Below are 19990 nucleotides of genomic sequence, written 5' to 3'. Positions count from 1 at the left end.
TCTTAGAGAATGTTGTTACACCTTAAGAAAGCTAGGAGGGAAAATTGTTTTAATCTGCAACATTTGTATGCTATTCACTGTTCAAACTAAGTAAAAAAATATTCACTTGGCAGTTACCCAGCATGTTTCTATTCTTAGACCATATTCAGTCCATTCTCCTTCTGGGGACATCTAACCTTATATGTAATTATCCCACTGAGAAAGGGAAGTAGGTATAAATAACCATAGTTTGCAGAGTGGAGAGATCTCCAGGAGGGGTTGTCATGTTGGCTCCTGACGGGAAACTTTCTTCCAGGACTGCGTTTTGGTGAACTGATGGGATATGTCACCGCATATGATCAATTTCTCAACTTCCTTTCCTGCCTAGCACTGAAGCACTTACCTGCACTAGTGATGGACACTAAAACAGAAAATACGCCAACAGACAGACACACCTAACAGTATATTCTTTGTGAAAATGTACAATCGCTCCAAACAAATGGGACCGTGAAGATGAGTAGGACAGATTCTCTGAATAGCTAACTTGAATCCTCAATTAAAATAGCCTTCATCTGATTTACTGGGCCACACAGACATTTATGTAATAATGGAGAAACCCGTAGAACTATTTGGCTGCAACAACAATGGAAGAGCATGTCTCTACTGCCCCATGGAAGGGTGGTGGGGGTGATTTGATACATAAGCACTCTACAACAATTATCTTTTTTTTCTTTCCCAAGGTTTGTCGAAGTCACTCGGTCTCATTGAAGGCTATGGTGGGCGTGGCAAAGGTGGGCTTCCGGCCACCCTTTCCCCAGCAGAGGAAGAGAAAGCTAAGGGCCCACATGAGAAGTACGGCTACAATTCCTACCTCAGCGAGAAAATTTCACTGGATCGCTCCATACCTGATTATCGTCCAACCAAGTAAGTCTCCTTTAGCATCAACATCGTGGAAGCACCAGGGTGAGCGATAAACAGCAGTGTCCAGGAAAGTCTCCTAGTTCTGTATTTGCACAGCACCAGGCACAAGGGCATTCCAGTCCATGACAGGGGCTCCTTCGTAGGTGTCACAATCATACACAGAAAGACTATTCATAATCTGAGGGGGGTGCTGGTGACAGTCCCTTGCAGCCCTATGGAGGGGGTCACCAGACACGTCACTTGCAATACTGACAGGCCCACTGACGGGGGGCAAAGAGGGCCGTTGTCCTGCGACCCAGCAGTTTAGAAGGTCCCGGGGCTACTGACAGCTGCCTCTGCTATGGTGGCCAGATCCCCAGCTCCCTTTGAGTCGCCACCAGCGTGCTGCTCCTCGTGGCTCTGAGGGCTGCGGGGGCGGGGAGGGGATATGCTGAGGCCTGGCTGCCCCCAGCTGTGCCCCTTCCAGCAAAGGCCTTGCCCCTTCCAGGGGGCGCGAAGCTGGATCCTCCCATACCTTGCACTGGTAATGGGATATATGTCCACCTTCCATGTCATTAGGCCTGAGGTGGCTGTCGGCCCTGCTGGTTACCGCCATTTGGTTTTACATCTCTGTCAGTTGCTTCCTTCACCAATTGGAGACTAGTCACTCAACTACGCAGCTGTAACAGAAGGGAGGTATGAGGAAATGCCCACAGTATGGGTCACAAGAGAGACCTTTGCAAGGCTGCGTGATCCACCTACGTATTATTTCCAGGTTTGGGCTCTGTAGCTAAGATGTGATGTATTAAGGAGGAGTGTTGTAAGCAAGGCATGAAAAATAATTCCGCCATTCTGCTCAGGACAGATAAGGCCTCAGCTGCAGTATTTTGTCCAGTTTTGGGCGCCAAACTTTGGGAAAGATGTTGACAAGTTGGAGAAAGTCCAGAAGAGAGCAATAAAAATGATCCAAGGCCTAGAAAACATGACATGTGAGGAAAGACTGAAAAAAAAAATCCAGGTTTGTTTAATCTGCGGAAGACTGAGGAGGGACATATGTCTTCAAGTATGTAAAAGGTTGTTATAAAGAAGAGGGTGATAAATTGTGCTACTTAACCACTGAGGACAGGACAAGAAGTAATGGACTTAAATTGCAGCAAAATAGATTTAGGTTAAGCACTAAGAAAATCTTCCCAACTGTCAGGGTGGTTAAGCACTGGAACAAATTGCCTAAGGAGATTGTGCAATCTCCATCACTGGAGGTTTGTAAGAACTGGTTAGACAATCACCTGTCAGAGATGGTGTAGATGATGTTTAGTCCTGCCTCTCTGCAGGTTCCTTCTGGTCCTACATTTCTCTGATTCTGTGTTTAGACCTGATGGGGTGGGGGAAGGGTTGACTGCCCCAGGGCCCAGAGATTTGAAATGGTCTGGGGCGCCTGGCTGTTGCTACTATGGCAATAGCAGCGTCCGGCACCCTGGGCCCTTGAAATCATCAGTGACCTGGGCAGCACACGCTGTGTGGGGCTGAAGGGCTGACTGGGGAAGCCACACTCTTTCCAGTGACCTGGAGCCACACTTGTCCAGGGCCCATCTAAGTCTGTTAGCAGCCCTGTGAGAGCACAGTTAGCTCATGGAAGAATGCTACGTCCGTATAGATGCTGTAAAACGGAGGCTCCAAATGTCTCTGAATGGTGATGTGCTTTTTTCCCCCAGATACGTTTTAAGATGATAATGATGCTAAGCCCATAGAGATGTGAACACAAATGAGATGCCAACTCAGTCTGTTAGGCGTCTGGGCAGGGCCATTACTGGAGCTTATTTTTATTAAGGTTAATTTTAGATATGTTTAATATAGAGTGTTCTCTGAAATGGAAAGCGTCAGTATGTCTGTGATGAAACAAAAGACAGGACTATGCAGCACTTTAAAGACTAACAGGATGGTTTATTAGGTGATGAGCTTTCGTGGGCCAGACCCACTTCCTCAGATCAAATTGTGGGAGAAAATTGGCACAACCATATATACCAAAGGGATACAATTAAAAAAAAGTGTATCCCTTTGGTATATATGGTTGTGCCAATTTTCTTCCACAATTTGATCTGAGGAAGTGGGTCTGGCCCACGAAAGCTCATCACCTAATAAACCATCCTGTTAGTCTTTAAAGTGCTTCATAGTCCTGTCTTTTGTTTCAGCAAGACCAGACTAACATGGCTACATCTCTATTACTTTGTCTGCGATGTGAGTGAAGGCACCGAAAAAAATGTATCTAGAAAGATTAAAACACAAAAGATATATGTCCACCTTCCATGTCAGTAGGGCAATGATAAAAATATTGGTTGGAATCTGCAGACCACTGATAATGATGCAAAAAGGAGATAAGGACACATCACATGTGGGAAAGGGCTAAGGACTTAATGTCTTGGCAAACTGAAGTTCTTTACTTGCCTGCCTGCTGTTTAACTTTCCAACTCCACCCGAACAATGGAAATGGAAAATTTGCCCAGATGTTTCTAAGGGACTAAGGCTGTAACTTCCCCTTGTACAGGCACAATTTGCACTTGCATGTTGCATTAGCAAATTTGCAGATACAAATCAAAGGATTTGCACATACAGCTACCTGATTTACAAATCCTACTACAGTAAAACTCCAATAGTCCGGCATCCAATAGTCCAACACTCCTGATAGTCCGGCATCAAAATGGCAACAGCCTAGTGAGTGACAAGGTAACAGCGGCAGCAGCTGAACTGAGCAAAAAGGGTAAAAAAGGCTTAAAAAAACTAAAACATTACAGTATACTGTATAGAGCATGTACAATAAAAAGGGTTAAAAACACTTTATATACAGTATATAATATATACAGTATATATATAACCAGTTTATAGTACCTCCTGATAGTCCGTCATATCTGATAATCTGGCACCACCTACGTCCCATAGGTTCCGGATTATCGGAAGTCTGTTGTACATTGAAAAACTCTTGGGGTGGGCCTTCCGGATAGGAGCCCCTGACACAAACCAGAATTCCTAGTGGTAGCACAGCCACAGCCAATTTGTGAGATGAGTTTGGGAATTAATGTTCTTTGAGATCTTGGATGGGGGTTGAATTCACTCTTACATGGTTAGTTCTCACCGCTCCAGTTCGTTTTTCCGCAGAAACAACGGTCACGTCTGGCATGTTATTTTGTCTTTCCTTCCCACGGAGTTTTTTGGGTTGTTACATACATGATTGTGTGACTTGGCTAATATTTTGGGAGAGAGTTGATATGGGACATTTTGGAGTTCAGTACTTCTGTGTTTGTCTCTGTGAAGCATTCCCTGGTATATTTTTGCACTTGGATTTTCAAGATTGAGTATTCTGGCATTTTAAGTGGGAGCTTTGTCTGGTTGGGGAATGATTATAACTTTGCTAGAGGATTTGGAAAAATATCATTTCTCCCCTCCTTTCCGATTTCAAGATTTGCTCCTCAATTTTCTGATGCCGCATGCTCTTTTATTGCAGATTTTATGAAGAGTTTCATACAAACCATTTAAGTCAAGTATTCTGGTCTCTGATTAAAATAGATTCAAGTTGAAGGAAATTAGCCTAAATGGATTTAAAATTGCTGCATTAGTAAGGAAAACTGTTTAAAAAAGCCCTGGCTGATAAGCATTATAAAGCATGTATTAATTTTAAATATAACTGTGAAAACATACTCAGCTCTGCTGGAGACTACTTGGCAATTATAATGCCCACAGACTCAAACTATTCATAGGTAGCAATTCCTGCTACTCAGTGTCTCTTGTTCTTCCTTTTGTTATTTTAATAAAAAGATAAAAATGAGTGCATGGCTTTTTCCTTCATGAAAATAGCTCAGCTCCAGAACTGAACTGTCTCCCATTTTCGGAGTACAGAATTCAGGGTTTCAGTCCAGGCCCCTTTCTGAAAGCAGGTTAACAAGAATATCGGATCATGCCCAGTATAAAACTGGCATTGACGCCATTTAAACGTCCTCAGGATAATTCTGCTTGTAAACCCACAGTCCCGATCTTTTGCAACATTTATTCTTCTGACTCCAGGCACCTGTTGAGCAAAAGTTGCTGGTCTGGTCAACATAGCATGCAATGATGCAGTGTAAATTACATCCACATGGAGGGTCACGACCTACCAGCTAATGGAGTAGTGAAGAGTGAATATTTGAGATCTGAAGGTCTGAGGTTCAAATTCTGACAGTAGTGTGGATTGTTACGTCCAATAGCATCGTGCATAGCTTGGGGCTTCACACAAGCTCAGTCAACTCATTTACTTTTTGACCTAAGGTGTCCGTCCTCATCTTCTGCCTAGAAAAGCGTATTTACCAGTAGACCAGCTATGCACAAAGTGCTACCCAGTGGCTCGACATGATCCACAACACCCTGATGTGCAGGCCACGGTCACACTGTCCTGCTGCGTTCTGGTATGTGACTAGTGTTGAAGGCAAAAGCTGATCATGTGTCGTTTCATTGCTGACGAAGTCAAGCACCAGTGTCTACACTGAAATCCAGATAAAACGTAGCTGCTGGTGGATAGCCACTGCCATGCATAGTGGTACTAAAGGCACTGCTTTACGCATGAATCCTCTGCTTTAATAGAGTATAACACCCTCCTAAGTGAATTGGGAAAGTAGAACTTGCCAGACTTGCCAATGGTCCATCTACTCCAGCATCCTGTCTTTAGGTAGGGGTCAGCACCAGTGACTTTGGAGGAACGTTCTAGAAACCACAGAATGGGCAGTTGTGAAACCATCTTCCCTGAGGGTATATTTCTTCCTCAGCCCTTAACCACGTATTTTTTTAAATCCCTAATTGATATGGCCGGAAGCAGGGTGACACCCTGCTTAATAACTATGGAGTTTTCATTATCTAGGTAAGTGTCTAATCACTTTCTGAATCCTAATAAAATCTGGTTCAGTGATATTTTGGCCTGGAAGTAACACGAGATTTAAGAAAAAAACAATGTCCCCAAGTGTTAGGTCTGCCTAGAACTGTGACAAGTTGGGGAAGATGAAATCGTCCTGCTGTATAGAATCTCCATTTGTTTGCTGTTAGCATGACCATGTTGTTAACGCCGCCAGAAAAAGCTAAAGTGAAAGGGGAAAAAATGGCATCGCTTTTTAAAAATGATTTTGAATATTTAATGGAACAGTCTCTTCCGTTCTCCAGCTGCCCACGTGGTGCTTCCAGTCGCTGGGTAAGCCGTGGTGCAGATAGACTGGAGTCTGCTCAAGCTTGTAGTTGCTGGCCAATGGGGGTAGGGGAAAGAAATGAGCAGGAGAAGCAAATCATCCCCCACAGTCCTTTCTAAGAAATGCCCAATGACATGCCAGTGGCATTAATTATTATAATCACTCTGAGTAACAGGTTCAGAGGTTTAGTCATAGCCATGGCTCTGCACTGTTCATTTCTGGAGCTGCCTTCCCAGCTAGTCTGTGAATAACGGGCTCTTTGCCACCACCCTAGCCTCAAATTCCTGCAGGCTTTGCTCTAGCTCTTGGGCTCCAGGCATTTCTCCGAGTGGAAGGCTTAAGAAGGTTTAAGAGATACAGGGAGGCTTTTTTGTTCCAACTGGCATTCTTGTGTGACGCATATTGCAGTAGATGGTTTTGCTCTAGCTGCTTGAATGCAGATGTCTAGGGGTTAGCTAGAGTGGGCTGATATGTTGCCGCTCTCAAGCAGTATCTTGACTCCATTTCCCCCTTAAAGGGGCTCCTTATATAAACTCCACACAAGCTTTTGTCCAGTCATGCTCCCTTCTCCCAGGGTCCAATTTGTTGACGCAAAACAGAAAACGAAATTCTTCTTTCCCACTCTCCTCAAGTCTGTCTACTTAACCTCTTATGTATTTTTCCTCTTGAGTACAAACGGTATGTCTAGACTGCATCCCTCTGTGGCCAGAGGGATGTAAATTAGACATACTGAAATTGCTAATGAAACAGGGATTTAAATATCCCACACTTCATTAGAATAAAAATGGCTGCTGCTTTTTGCTGCCGTGGCAATTAGCTGGCAAAAAGTGGCAGTCTAGACGGGGATTGGTCGACAAAGAAAGCCTTTTCCAACCGATCCCTTATGCCTTGTGTAACGAGGTTGACAGGATTGGTCGGAAAAGGCTTTTCTTGTTGATCGATCCCCATCTAGACTGCCGCTTTTTTTCCGGCAAATTGCTGCGGTGGCAAAAAGCGGTGGCCATTTTCATTCTAATGAAGTGCGGGATATTTAGCAATTTCGGTATTCTTTAGCAATTTCGGTATGTCTCCTTTACATCCCTCTGGCCACAGAGGGATGTAGTCTAGACATACCCTAAGTGTGTCCACACTATCAGGTTTTGTAGACAGAACTTATGTCGACACCCAAGAGTTGACAAAACAACAATCAGCAGATGGTGTTCACATTGGTTCCCTCTGTCTACAGATCCTGTCCCACAGTGGGGGCATCCTCATCGACAGTGTGAGCAATGCATTGTGGGTATGTATACCATAGTGCAGTGTTGTGGGAAGGCAGAGCTGATCTCTGCTCTTCCTGGGATTCCCTCCGACTTCTCCCACAGCATTCTGAGCTCCCCATGCCGAGGAATGTTAAAGCAGTGCAGCATCTGTCCCCCTCCTCCTGCAGCAGCAGTCTGCCTGCCAGTGTGTTCCTCAGGGCTAGCCTTATCATGAGGCGAACTGAGGTGGTCGCCTCAGATGCCAGACTGGGGGGGGGGGGGGGCACTAGGATCCAGAGTGTAGAAAATTGTGTCTGCTGCTGGTGCAGCGAGGGGGGATGGGGGTGTCATTTGAGCTCCCCGCCTCAGGTGCCATGGGCCGGCCCTGGTGTTCCTAGTGCAGGGCGTAACAGAAGCAGTCCAATAATTTGCTCTTTGTTGGTTACCCAAAGGGAGCAGCTCAATCATTTAGCAGTTCCCAGAGCAGAGGTTAATACACTAAGCAAGGCAAGTATTGTGGGATACCTGCAAAAACCAGTTCTGTCAACAAAACAGACAGCGGAGTCTACACTGGCTCTTTGTCGACAATGAAGGGAGGGGAAAATAAAAAAGTCTCCCATGGGGTGGACGTTTTTTGTCACCAAAACTGGGTGTTTTTCCCAACAAAAGTCACATTGCAGTGTGAAAGCTCTCACTGTTTTGTGGCCAAAAGGCAGGTTTTGGTGACAGAACTTGGTGGTGTAAACAAAGCCTCAGTCCCGACTCTTAGGATTGGCTGGAACCTGCTCACTGTTAGCAGCCTCCAATCTCTGTTGAGCAGTGCCTTCTTAGTAGTCAGGGTTGGCTGGACTCAGATTTTATTCCTAAAAGAGCAAGTCACCCTGTTACCCAATATTCATCATCTTATTGTTAGAAAATAAAGTCAGGTTTCGACCTGTCAGAGATAGGTAAGGTTGAAAGCCTGGGCAGGTAGCGTCCAAATATTATTATGAGCTGATTTTAAAAACACATTACCCTGGTTATTTTAAAAGTGATTTTTAAAGTATTTTTGTTCTTGTTTCTTCAAGATTTCATCACAAAATTTTTTATTGTTGACATATTTCAACTGGCTCTGTAGCTGCTTGAAATCCTCCAACATTTTCAACAACATTTTGATCAAAAATCAAAATTTCAATGAAAAATATCGTAGAAAATTGGAAAAGAATGGAATTTCAAACAGTGTAATTGCTATGTAATTGTTAATGCATATGGTTGATAAGCATTTAATTTAACTGTATCTTGACAGGTTCACGGCCCTTAGTAAGAGGGGCTTGGAATACCTCTGACATTCACAACTGTGATCCCACAACATGTCTTAATATCTCTCTTCCTCAGGAAGCAAGAAACAGTGACCCCAATCATGTGTGAGGGAGACAAGGCCTTTTAAGTCTCTGGAACCTGTTTTCACAATATCTAAGACCGATAGTGAATTATGTCACCTGGCCTGCATTTAAACAGGCCCATGATGGAACCCTAGTAGTCCTAAGAAGAGGTTGAGATGTTTAAGCTAAGTTAAGAAAAGAGAGACACTGTTTCCTTGCAGTGGGGTTTTAGGCAGACATGAGCATGACTTAATAAAGAAAACGCCTTTTGGGTATCCTGAGGAATAAATTTCATGAGGTATGTTTTGGGTTGGGATGGGAGCATGAGATGACTCTTAAGACCCCCATAGGATTTGTAAGTATTTCAGTAGAGGAACACCCTCCAGGATACTAGTGAAAATTCTCTCTCGTAACTATCTTGGGAGTTAGGTCTTGTAGATGAATTTGAGAATGACCTTTTAGGCTCCTATGTATAGCCTTATTTTTCTCTCTTCCATCAATATCAATATGGGCATGTCTACACGGTATCCTAAGCTCGAAATAAGCTACACAATTTGCGCTATGCAAATTGCGTAGCTTAATTCGATGCTATTTCAAAATACCTTATTTTGAAATTTGGCACTGACGACACAGCACCAAATTTTGAAATAACTTGCTATTCCGAAATTCCCCCGAACCCTCGTGGAAAGAGGGTGACCGGGATGTCGGAATAAGCCACCCGTTATTTCAAAATCTATTGCTGCTTCAACAGATGCGGAATAGCTATTTCGGGATATTTCCGGTATCCTGAATTAGCTCCACAGTGTAGACATACCCTGTGTATCCAGATATTTTTCTAAAGGAAGAGGTATACAGCAGGGGTGAGGAACTTCAGGCCCAAGGGCTGGATTCAGCCCCCGGATTTCTTGGATGTGGCTCCGAGGCTCACGCCCCCGTCCCTGCATTTGGGAGCCTGTGCTGGTGTTCCAGCCCCCATGTTGTCCCCACCATGGGGCTGGAGCACACAGAATCTACGAGGCTGCACGCCCCCCAGCTGTGATGTGTGAGGGGGTGTCTTTCTTCTTTTCAGTCAGGCACCATGTCAGTGAGGGGTCTTTGTGTGTGGCCCCCGACTGATTTTTCGGTGGTCAGTGGCCCCCGACCCAAAAAAGGTTCCCCTCCCCTGGAATACAGGCGCTAGGAGATTGTTGACAAAGTGCTCTTTGTTCCATCTGTAAGTAAACAGGCTTCTGTAGGCAACTTAGTTCTGGTGAATGTGGTTCCAAACCTGCAGCAGGTTTAGACCTCGGGTAGCAGGTAGGAACATTCTTCTCCGCAATTTCCTTCATTTGATGAATGGATGGAACGCGTCTGTTCATGCACATTTGTGTCATAGTGTCAAGTGCTTAATCAAGTCCTGCCCATGTGTCAAAGCTCTTTGTGTTTAGCTAGCGCTCATGAGATGAGGATGAGGGGAAAGTCAGCACACTTTTTATCATTTTTAGCACTTCATTCACAATTGCGAAAATGACATTTGCCAGGGAATGGAGTTTCAAGGCCGTTTCATCACAATCTTTGTTGTTCGTTGCAAACAATAGAAAGAACTCTTTTGACCTCAATATCATTCTCACATTACGTTCTGATAACTCTTAGCATGCATATATCAGCAAGCAGAAGCGTTGCAAAGCATAGTGATTTTCTTCTACTGTCAAATGCAATATTTTTTTTTTCTTGTGAGGAATGCAGGAGAGCCTAATCAGGGAGAAGCCACCACAACATTTATAGGCTGTAAAGGCCCATTTAATTTTCATCAAAAACTGTGCAAAAGAGGACCTCTGCATTTTCAAGCATCATTCACTCAGTCAGGGCAAAGCAAATATCAGACCCACGTTTATAGATCCCCTACCCACACCAACCGTGCTGATGTAGACTGATTTATTGAAAACTGTGTTAAAATTACAAGCTATTACATTACGTGTAATGGGTTTCCTAGTCTTGATTGCAGGCTAGAGGTTCTGTAGGAAAGTGTGAGATCTGGATTTTCAGCAGCCAGCCAAGGGTGAGCTGGAGTGAGCTGTTCATCACGGCGTTCCAGAGCAGACTTGTTTGTTTCTCTCTGTTTTTGTTGATGTTTGTTGTAGTTCTGCGTTCTAAGAAACAAAGTAGTGTCACGTTGTAACCTCTCGTTCCTCTCTAACAACCCTGTGCGCATACTATGAACATAAAAGGGTCAAGTTAAGGAACCTTGGGAAGGTTGCCCTAAGATCAAGCAGTTTTTGCTTTTGCATGTCCTTTTTGTAAGTATTTCACAGCTGACCTCGTTTCAGGGCATTTCTCAGGGACAAACAGTGGAGTCAAATATAAAGCTCAGATTGCTACTGGAAATAGCAGAGCTGTGCTCCCCATTGTATTCTTTTAGACCTTGGTTGATGTGTGCAAGGAGGGCTACTCATGGCAGACTTCAGTCCTGATCCTTTGCTTGTGTAAATTGATGTGGGTCCATTGATTATAGTGGTGTTATGCCTATTTACACCAGCTGAGGCTGTGGCCCTTACTTAGGCCATGTCTTCACTAAATGGAAGATTGATGCTACTGTGATTGATCGTCCGGAGTTTGATTTAGCAAGTTTAGTTAAGACTTTCTAAATCAAACTCAGAGGGTGCCCCCATCGGCATCCGGTATTCCTGCTCCTGTGAGGAGTAAGAGAAGCTGATGGGAACATTTGATCCTGTGAGCCTCCTGGTGTGGGGATGGCGAGGAAACTTGAAACAAGGTATGTCAACTCCGACTATGGAATTAACGTAGCTGGAGTTGTGTATCTTGATTCTACCTTCCCTTTTAGTGTAGACCTGGTCTATGATTCTAAAGGCTGATTTGAACACTGGAGATTTTTCCATCTTAATCTCTTCTCTGTAAATGCCAGAGGAAGTTTGCTTTAAAGATGCTTTACCAAATATTAGCCTCGCAGACTCAACATGAGATCTGAAAATCAGTCTGGGCTCTTTCCTTTTCATGCCTCATCACCAGCATATTATGCTCTCATTTTCACATGCAAACTCAATCTGAAATCTGAAAATCAAAATGTGCTCTGTCTGTCTCTTAAATAAAGATGCTACAGTTAGCATTTAGCGGCTTCTTATGTTGATGATGCACAAAGCACAGACGCATGCAACTTTCTCATAGGTTGCTATATTGGCTCTAATAAAATATTGATATTAAATAACCAGTAATATGTTATCTTTGTTCTTAAATGTATCCACATTTTGTGAGCACATGGAGAAAATTATTCGATTTTCCATAATTTCCGTATTTGTATAATATTTGGTTCAGAACCATGAACTATACTGGCATAGAGATCCGAGACTAGATTACTTGAATTTGTATGTAATCCCATTTAAATGAATACAATTTAAAGATCATCACATAATTAAAGGTTTTTGATTTTGGGCGTTATAGCACCTTGGAGATAAAAACAAACCATAGTTTAAAAATCTGAATATAGCGATGGGTAGAGGAAAAGGTAAAAGTCAAATGAGCCTTTTTGCTTGCTGATGGGAGTTCATTGTCCAGCTTTTACCATTATTTTTCAACCAAAATTTTATACTTGTACAAAGATACTCGTTTGCAAATATGTGTGTGTGTGCATTGCTGCCAGCTACAGGAGAAAATCGGAATTGCTTTACAGTCCATCGTAAGCCCTCCACTGCTAACAAGTGCTGGCGGGCCTCCTTTAGCTTATTTGATTGACGGATACTTTTGCAATAGGCGTCTCTGGGTTCTATTTCCTTTTCTGTGATCAGATTATCTGTGGTCATGATATGCAGCATGAGTGATAACTTTGAACTTTTAGTAACACAAGAATTTTCACATGCTTAATTGTTATATATATAAAATTGTCATATATATTTATAAATATAAAATATCCTGTGGCTAGTCGATATCACTAATGGTCAATTTTCTGATCAGTTCTACTTTTTATAGCAAAAGGCTCCTACTTCTTAAACATTTCATGGCAGAAAGTTGCCATGATGTCTTATATTACCAAACCAAAATTCTTTTTACAAAACGTACTATAGGACATTTGCTAACAGAGGTAGGGTTGCCAAGTGTCCAGTTTTCACCTGGTCTGTCCGTTATTCGGGTCCCCCGTCAGGTAAAAAAAAAACAGAAAAATGTCTGGTATTTCCTGTTTCCCTAGGATGGAAGCCCGGTGGGGACAATTTTCCCCTGCCGTGTCTGGCGGGGACAGGGCAGTGAGGAGCGCAGCAGAGGTGTAGCGAAGGGGGGGCAGGAGGGGGCACTCTGGTCTCCCTCCTTTTTTTTCCTCCACAGAATTTTTTCTCTGTGTTTTTTTGGGTGGGGGGGGGGGGCGTGTTTGGTATTTTTTGTTAAACCTTCTGGCCACCCTAAATAGAGGGCCTGAATTAGTTAAATTAAGTGCTTCGGTGCATTGTGGAATAGGGATGGGATTCAACTTGTGTTTAAAGTTAATCACATGGCGATATGTTTGCTGAATTGGGGCCATTGAAATCAAGTTCTTGTATTATCACAAACAATTACAACTAAACTATAATTGTGACTATAAATGAACAATGTACATGTTAGGTTTGGTCTTCTTAAAACTGTGCTTGTTCATTTCTTTTCCAATTCATAAAATCCAGTGAGACTGTATTTTTTCTAGTCACTAATGCAATTTGACAAAGTGTGTGTGTGGGGGGGAGGGAGGGTGGCATAATTGTAGTTGGCAACTGCATGACTGTGGTTCTTTCCCTTACTGTTATCTACCTGCTGCACAATAACTTAATTATGGAAACATTTTACAGAAACAATCTGATTCCCTATGTTTTGATTTTACATATTGCTCAGGAGATTATTTCTTGATGGAATGTAAATGGCTCCTTTTTAGTAAATAATGCACATTTTAAAATGTCCCTACATACTTACGTAGTTAAATTATAATGCCTTTTTCAGTACTTATTTCAGAATTTCTTGCATTACAACTTAAAAATATGACTGTGTGCTGGAAATAGATACTTTTAAATGCAAATTTCATGGGGAAATCTTTCAAACTATATCTTGCTTAAACCTCTAATCTATTTATCTAATTTTAAAATTTTTTGCATATAAAGATCGGAGATGCAAAATTTGCCTGAATACTTGTGTTCTGCATTCTTTAAGCATAAAGCTGTCTGTGCACCATTCTATTTTAGGCCATTTAAGAGTATGTTTGTGTGGAGAGAGGTTCTACTTCCCCCTCCACTTTATAAATTATGTAATTGATTTTCTATTGATAACTCCTTTTACAAGAAGACATGTGCCACTGAATCAGCAAAATAGAAACTAAAATAAACCTCCGCATCAGAGAATGCAGCGTGATTAGGAAAGTACATCATGAATAGCAGTCTGAAGATTTTCTTTCTTTTAAGCCTGTTCATCATTTTGCAGATGAAAATGAGGATCATTTAATGTCCTGGGTACACGTGATATTTGTGCAGAGCAAGTGAATTGAACATTCTTCAAATCAATAGGTTTAGTTTATGAAATTACACATCTATCCAATTTAGGGAGACTAGTAAGGATTTTTCTTTTCTGGCAAGATTAGAAGATAGTAAAGAGGCCAAGGTTCATACATGTGCAACAGTGTATTACAAGGAGAAAAACAGTGGTAACTGGGTAAGAGCATATAAAGCAGGTATGGTCACGTGTGTTTAATGCACACACATGCAATAAATGCCCAGTCGGCAGGTTAGAAGAAGATTATAGCCTAATTTATAACATGTAATATTTTAGCTGTTGTGCTTTGCGTCTGATCATGACAAACACATTCGCCCAATCAACCCAGCACTGGATGTTGCTATGTAAGAACGCATCTCCCAACTTTGTGGCTGTATCAATAAAACATGCATCTCAGTGCAAAGAAACTATATGCCTGTACTGAAAAGGGTCTCCTAACAGGGAAGTCCTCAGTCCGCTTCTCAATATCTCCTCCTCCCCTCCCCAGCCCGCCCCTAGAGCCAAACAACTTTGAACTCAGGGGACATTTGAATCCAGTTTCCCAGCTCTGTGGTTTGGACACATTTGTACATGCTGAGTCCTGCTTTTTTATACGTGAGTGAATAATGTTTGAGCTGAAAATTTCCTGAGTTCATTAAACTCTTACTGGCCCTGCTCATGCATGTGTATAAGATGCATTTTGTATTTGGTATGCCTTGGAGGTGTACCCAATGACACATTCTATATCCAAACGACACATACGAATCCGTACAATATATTGCACACGCACACTTTGTAATTGTGTCACTATTATGTCAAATCTAGATTATGATGTGGGCCATTTATGAAAAATCCTACGTCGCCATCTACCTCTGCAGGCCCCCTGACAGGAGAAGGGAGGAGGCAAAGGGAGCAGTTTCCCTGAGGCCTGGTGATTCAAACGCCCTGGCTGCCATCGCTGCTACCACAGGCGCAGCAGCGACGAGAGCCCCGGGCCCTTTAAATCGCTGCTTGAGCTAGGTGGCGCACGCTGGCAGCTCTGAAGGCTGGGTGGTGGGGATGAGTGGGGCGGGCAGTGTGGTGCACTCTGGGCAGGGCTGAGGGCTGGTTGCCCCCACTCCACCCCTTTTGCCCGAGGCCCTGCCCCCTCGGGGAGTGTGGAGCTGACTCCACCGCTACCTTGCCCAGGGACCCAGGAAATCTGTCAACCACCCCGTCCCCCATAGAGCTGTAGTACATGTGTTGCAGAGAGACACCGGTCCTTTAAGAAGGAGCAGTGCCAGTGCACCTGTGACCTACCTCATGCCAGCTGGGCACAAAAGAGGGTCACTGGGTCCTAGTGCGAGAAGAGACCTGGTGAGTCAGGGTTTCTAGAGGCAGTCAAGAAGGGCACGTGAGAGCTGCCGGGAGTGGGGAACGGGGGAGGAGAGAGTCAGGAGACTTGCAGTGCTGCCGCAGACCCAGGGTTCCCGAAGGAAGCTGTAGTTGCTTCCCAAGAGAAGGCGGATGGCAGGAGAGGGAGTTTTGCTGGTTAGAGTCCCCAAGCCGGAGAGCTGGGGCGAGAGGACTGAAGGCCAAGGAGCAGCAGAGGACTGACGAAGAGCTAGGTATGGTAAAGGACACAGGAGTGTGGTTCATAGGGTGCTGAGGGACTAGGTGCCCTAGGATTTTAAGGCTTACATGCAATGGGGTAACACGTGGAATTTATGTTGGGACTTTGTTTTGAATGACTTTCACTATATTTTGATAATAAATCATTCCCACAGAGGGGAGTTATTGAGGCGAGGAAGCTCGTAGTGGAGTTATTGGGGGCTCTGAGTAGGGAAACTGAGGCAGGCACGCCTGTCGTGCTGTGGCCTGCTGCTGGAGGGAGCTACGGGCAGGGCAGCTCTATGAAAAGAAATACAATAATGGAGGTGTAAGCTGCAGTACGTTGTTTATAGTTTGCTTTTTAAAATGTCTCTATAAGTGTATCATATGTGTTTTTTCTGAGTGGTACAGGCTGTCCTCGCTAGAAGTCCAATATACGTTCCAGAAAACTCGGACTTATAGCGAAACAATTTAAAGCTGCTTAATTTTTTTCCCGCGGCTGACCTCCATTTAAGAAGATTGGGGAGAGTGTTTTGCACAACTTATAGGGAGGAATGGGAGGATTTATAAAGCATCAGTTCCTACAAACGTCAACAATTTTAGTGTGGAACGATGTATACCGGGGCGACTTTTAGTGGGGACGCCCTGTAATTCTGTAAATCCAGAATAAGCAATTCGGAATTTACAACTTGTAATTATAGTGCCTATATTTATTTCCTCCTAGGATCAACATCAATGACAGGAAGGAATCCAAAGTACTATTTCAGTACTATTACTCCATGTGACTCATTCAGAGATCTCTTCTAATTTAGCTAAACAACTGTGCTTTCAGAAATGCTGATGAATTTATGTTTTGTATGCGTGTGTACACTTCCCCAAATGTTAGTGTGGAGGGCATACAATTCCCGTTGAAGTCAGTGGTATCCAAAACTTTTACATCTGACTGGCCATCGCCTAAAGATCCTATCCTGGATAACTCCCGCCTCTTGCCATTGAGTCAACTTGCTTCTGCTATGGCTGGTTGGTCCCTCAGTTATACTGGCAATAAATGTGCATAATTTATAGTTTTAAATATGTGTGGAATCTTCATAAGTGCCTTCTCAAGATAGGTACTTAGGGCATGTCTACACTAGGAAATTATTTCAAAATAACTGATTTTGAAATAATAACTCCTGAAATAACTATTCTGAACTAGCATGTCCACACCACAGAGAAGCCTTAAAATTAGTCTGAGGCAGGTTCCCTTCATGTGGACACACGACTTTGAGTTAGAGCCCCAGGAAGCACTGGGGAGTAATTACTTTGAAAGACTCTGGGGAGTAGTTATTTAAACAGTGGAGAGTCCACACTATCCCTATTCCGAAATAAGCGTTATTTCCCATGGAAAGCAAGAGTACAAATTTCAAAATATGTAGGTAGCGTTTCATTAAGCTGTGGGGTTTTGTGATGCATGAGGTGAGGTGTGAGCAATGGAACTATTTGTGTAGCTCATGTAAAGATGGGCTTCTGTTTGCTGACCCTGTTTTTTCAAAGACCTTTTCAATTTCAGATTCTACCGGGCATCAAATTGAAAGCTTGCCAAGCACTGCTCAGAAACACCAGGGTGGTGCAAGCTAACCAGTTTGATGAGAGTACTTAAGTGAATTTATATGAAATTTTCTACAGGCACCAGTAAAAGGAAAAAATTAATTTAATCCATCCTTAAACTATCCTCCAAGCAGTCAGTAATATGGATCCATTATTAGAGAGAAGAATTATCTACGAATTCAGTTATTTCTTTTACATTTCTCATTTTTATAATACCTATCACAGCAATGGCATCATTCCCCGCACTCTTACAGTCCATGCACAATTTATCGTCACCTACTTTATACATTTGTCCTTACCACATACGGGATATGTCACAACATTGCCTGCCTGCTAGGACATTGCCTGCCTGAGAAGTTTTTCCAATAATGGTGCATACAAATCATTGCACTTTAAATTTGGCAGGCAAAGATTCCAGCAGTTATCTATCGATCTGCATAGCAAGGAGGCAACGAGCAGCTTTTCAGTAAACTCCCACCAGTGTCACTAATCTAGAGTAAATTAACTGGGATTCTCAGGTGCAATATTACAGTTAAATTGCACGATGAATCCCTAATGTGCCCAGCAGTGAGTGTCAAAGCTTGGGTGCATGTAGACTGGCAATATTTTGTGCAAAAGCAGGCGCTTTTGCGCATAAACTTACCAGCTGTCTACACTGGCCGCTTGAATTTGCGCAAGATCACTGACTTTGTAATGTACAAAATCAGTGCTTCTTGCACAAATAGTTTCACACTCCTGCTCGGGAAAAAGCCCCTCTTGTGCAAGAATCCTTGCACAAGAGGGCCAGTGTAGACAGGGAAGAACTGTTTTGCTCAAAAAAGCCCCAATGGCTAAAATGGCGATCGGGGCTTTCTTGTGCAAAATTGTGTCTAAACTGGCCACGGATGCTTTTGCACAAAAGCACTTTTTGCACAAAAGAATCCGTGCTAATCTAGATGCTCTTTTGCGGAAATACTTTTAACGGAAAAACTTTTCCATTAAAAGTATTTCCGCAAAATCATGCCAGTCTAGACGCAGCTCTTAAGATTTATTCAATTTACATTTCCCTAGATCTCAAAGCGCTTTAATGTAAAAGTCTCAGAAAACCCTTTTGTGGTGCTGTCAATATGCTTCCCACTTTCCTAGGCTATGTGTACACCACAGGACTTTTGCACAAAAATGGCTGGTTTTGCGCAAAAACTCGCGGCGCATCCACACCTCAAGGGTGCTTTTGTGCAAGAAAATATATAGTGAATCGACAGCACAGAGGGGTTTTTGCAGTGTAAGTATTCCTCTTTCTATGAGGCATAACTCCTTTTTGAGCAAGAGCTCTTGCACAAGAAGGTGTGTGTGGATGGGAAACGGGGGTTTTGTGCAAAAATAGCCTATCGAAAGAAGCAGAGGTGCCCTGGTGGCTATTCTGTGATAGCAACCAGGGCTTACTTTCGAGAGAGTGTCCATGCAACCTGGATGGTCTCTTGCGCAAAAGCACATCGCTTTTCGGATGTGATTTTGCAGTGTGGACGTGCTCTTGTGCCAAATGTTTCTGCAAAAAGCTTCTTGCGCAGGAAGCCTGCAGTGTAGACGTAGCCTAGTGAGTAAACTGATGGGACACAAGTCCTCCAGTAAACTGGACCAGGGTGTGTGTTCAACAGGTCAGTAGCAAAGCCAGGAACAGAATTTGGAAGTACCAGCTCCGAGATTCCAGTGGCTCAGCCCCAGCCTTCAAGATGTGGCATGCTCTCATCTTCCCATTAGGTCACATGGGAGTTGAGGGTGCGTAGCTCTCTACAGCCTCAAGCCACATATCTGTAATGTGCTGGACGCAGATCTTCACCATCAAGGCCACTGGCTCTGGTCAGTGCTTGTTTTCAAAAAAGCATGTCTGTGTTCAGCTATTTTCTGATAGAAATTTCCATACTTAAAAAAAAAAAGTCCTACCTGTACCCCATTCTGAGAATTCAGTTTTGTAGTAATTTTAGCAGGTAGTCTGGACTCCTGTGTTCTGTTCCACCATGCCAGCCAAGTTGGGGTTAACTACTTAATTTTTGTGCACCGCAGTTTAAAGGACTAATCATGCTAACCTCAGAGGGGGACTTGTGGAGCTTAAATAATTAATGACTTAATTAAAGGGTGCAAAAGCTGTGGTTAAACTCTTGACTGAGACTCTGGACTTGTCTATGCCACGGGTGCTACAGCAACACTGCGAAAGAGCTGTAGCTATGCTACTGTAGTGCCAAAGGGAAGGCACTTCTCACACCAACATCAGAAGCTTTTTTTTTCTTTAATTGAAGGTGGCCTTGGGTGGTGGTTGATGGGTTGATGGAAGCCTTCTTCCATCAACCTGGCTGTGTCTACACTGGGGGTTAAGTTAGCATAGCTATGGTGTGCAGGGGTGTGACCATCCTTGAGCCACATAGCTATGTCCATATAAATTTCAAGTGTATCCTCATAAGATGTCATTTTAACTCCCAGCTCTGCCACAGACTCCCTGTTTGGTCATGGGTAAGAAACCTGTCTGTGATCCTCATTTTCCCAGCTGAAAACTAGGAAAGTGAATCTTTCCTACTTAACGGGGATATTGGGAGGATAAGTTCATGGCTGCCCAGGAGGTGCTCAGATATTTTAGTGATGGGGGCCAACTAAACACAAAGATTGCTTGATAGTTAGGGACTTTGGCAAAAGT

General features: G+C 43.3%; 1 protein-coding gene across 5 annotated transcripts in view; it reads left to right on the top strand.

The window, feature by feature from the left end:
- Positions 1 to 19990, top strand: part of GALNT17 (polypeptide N-acetylgalactosaminyltransferase 17) — a 459638-nt gene that overhangs the window by 173575 nt on the left and 266073 nt on the right. For all 5 annotated transcript variants that reach the window (XM_075905118.1, XM_075905119.1, XM_075905117.1 and 2 more), the window contains one exon: positions 720 to 903. In XM_075905118.1, coding sequence (XP_075761233.1) covers positions 720 to 903 — 184 coding nt within the window. The remainder of the gene's footprint in view (positions 1 to 719; positions 904 to 19990) is intronic.

The sequence above is a fragment of the Pelodiscus sinensis genome, chromosome 21, assembly GCF_049634645.1.
Source record: "Pelodiscus sinensis isolate JC-2024 chromosome 21, ASM4963464v1, whole genome shotgun sequence".
Taxonomy (NCBI): Eukaryota; Metazoa; Chordata; order Testudines; family Trionychidae; genus Pelodiscus; species Pelodiscus sinensis.
Note: the sequence above shows the minus strand (reverse complement) of the source record. Positions and strands in the feature narration are given on the sequence as shown.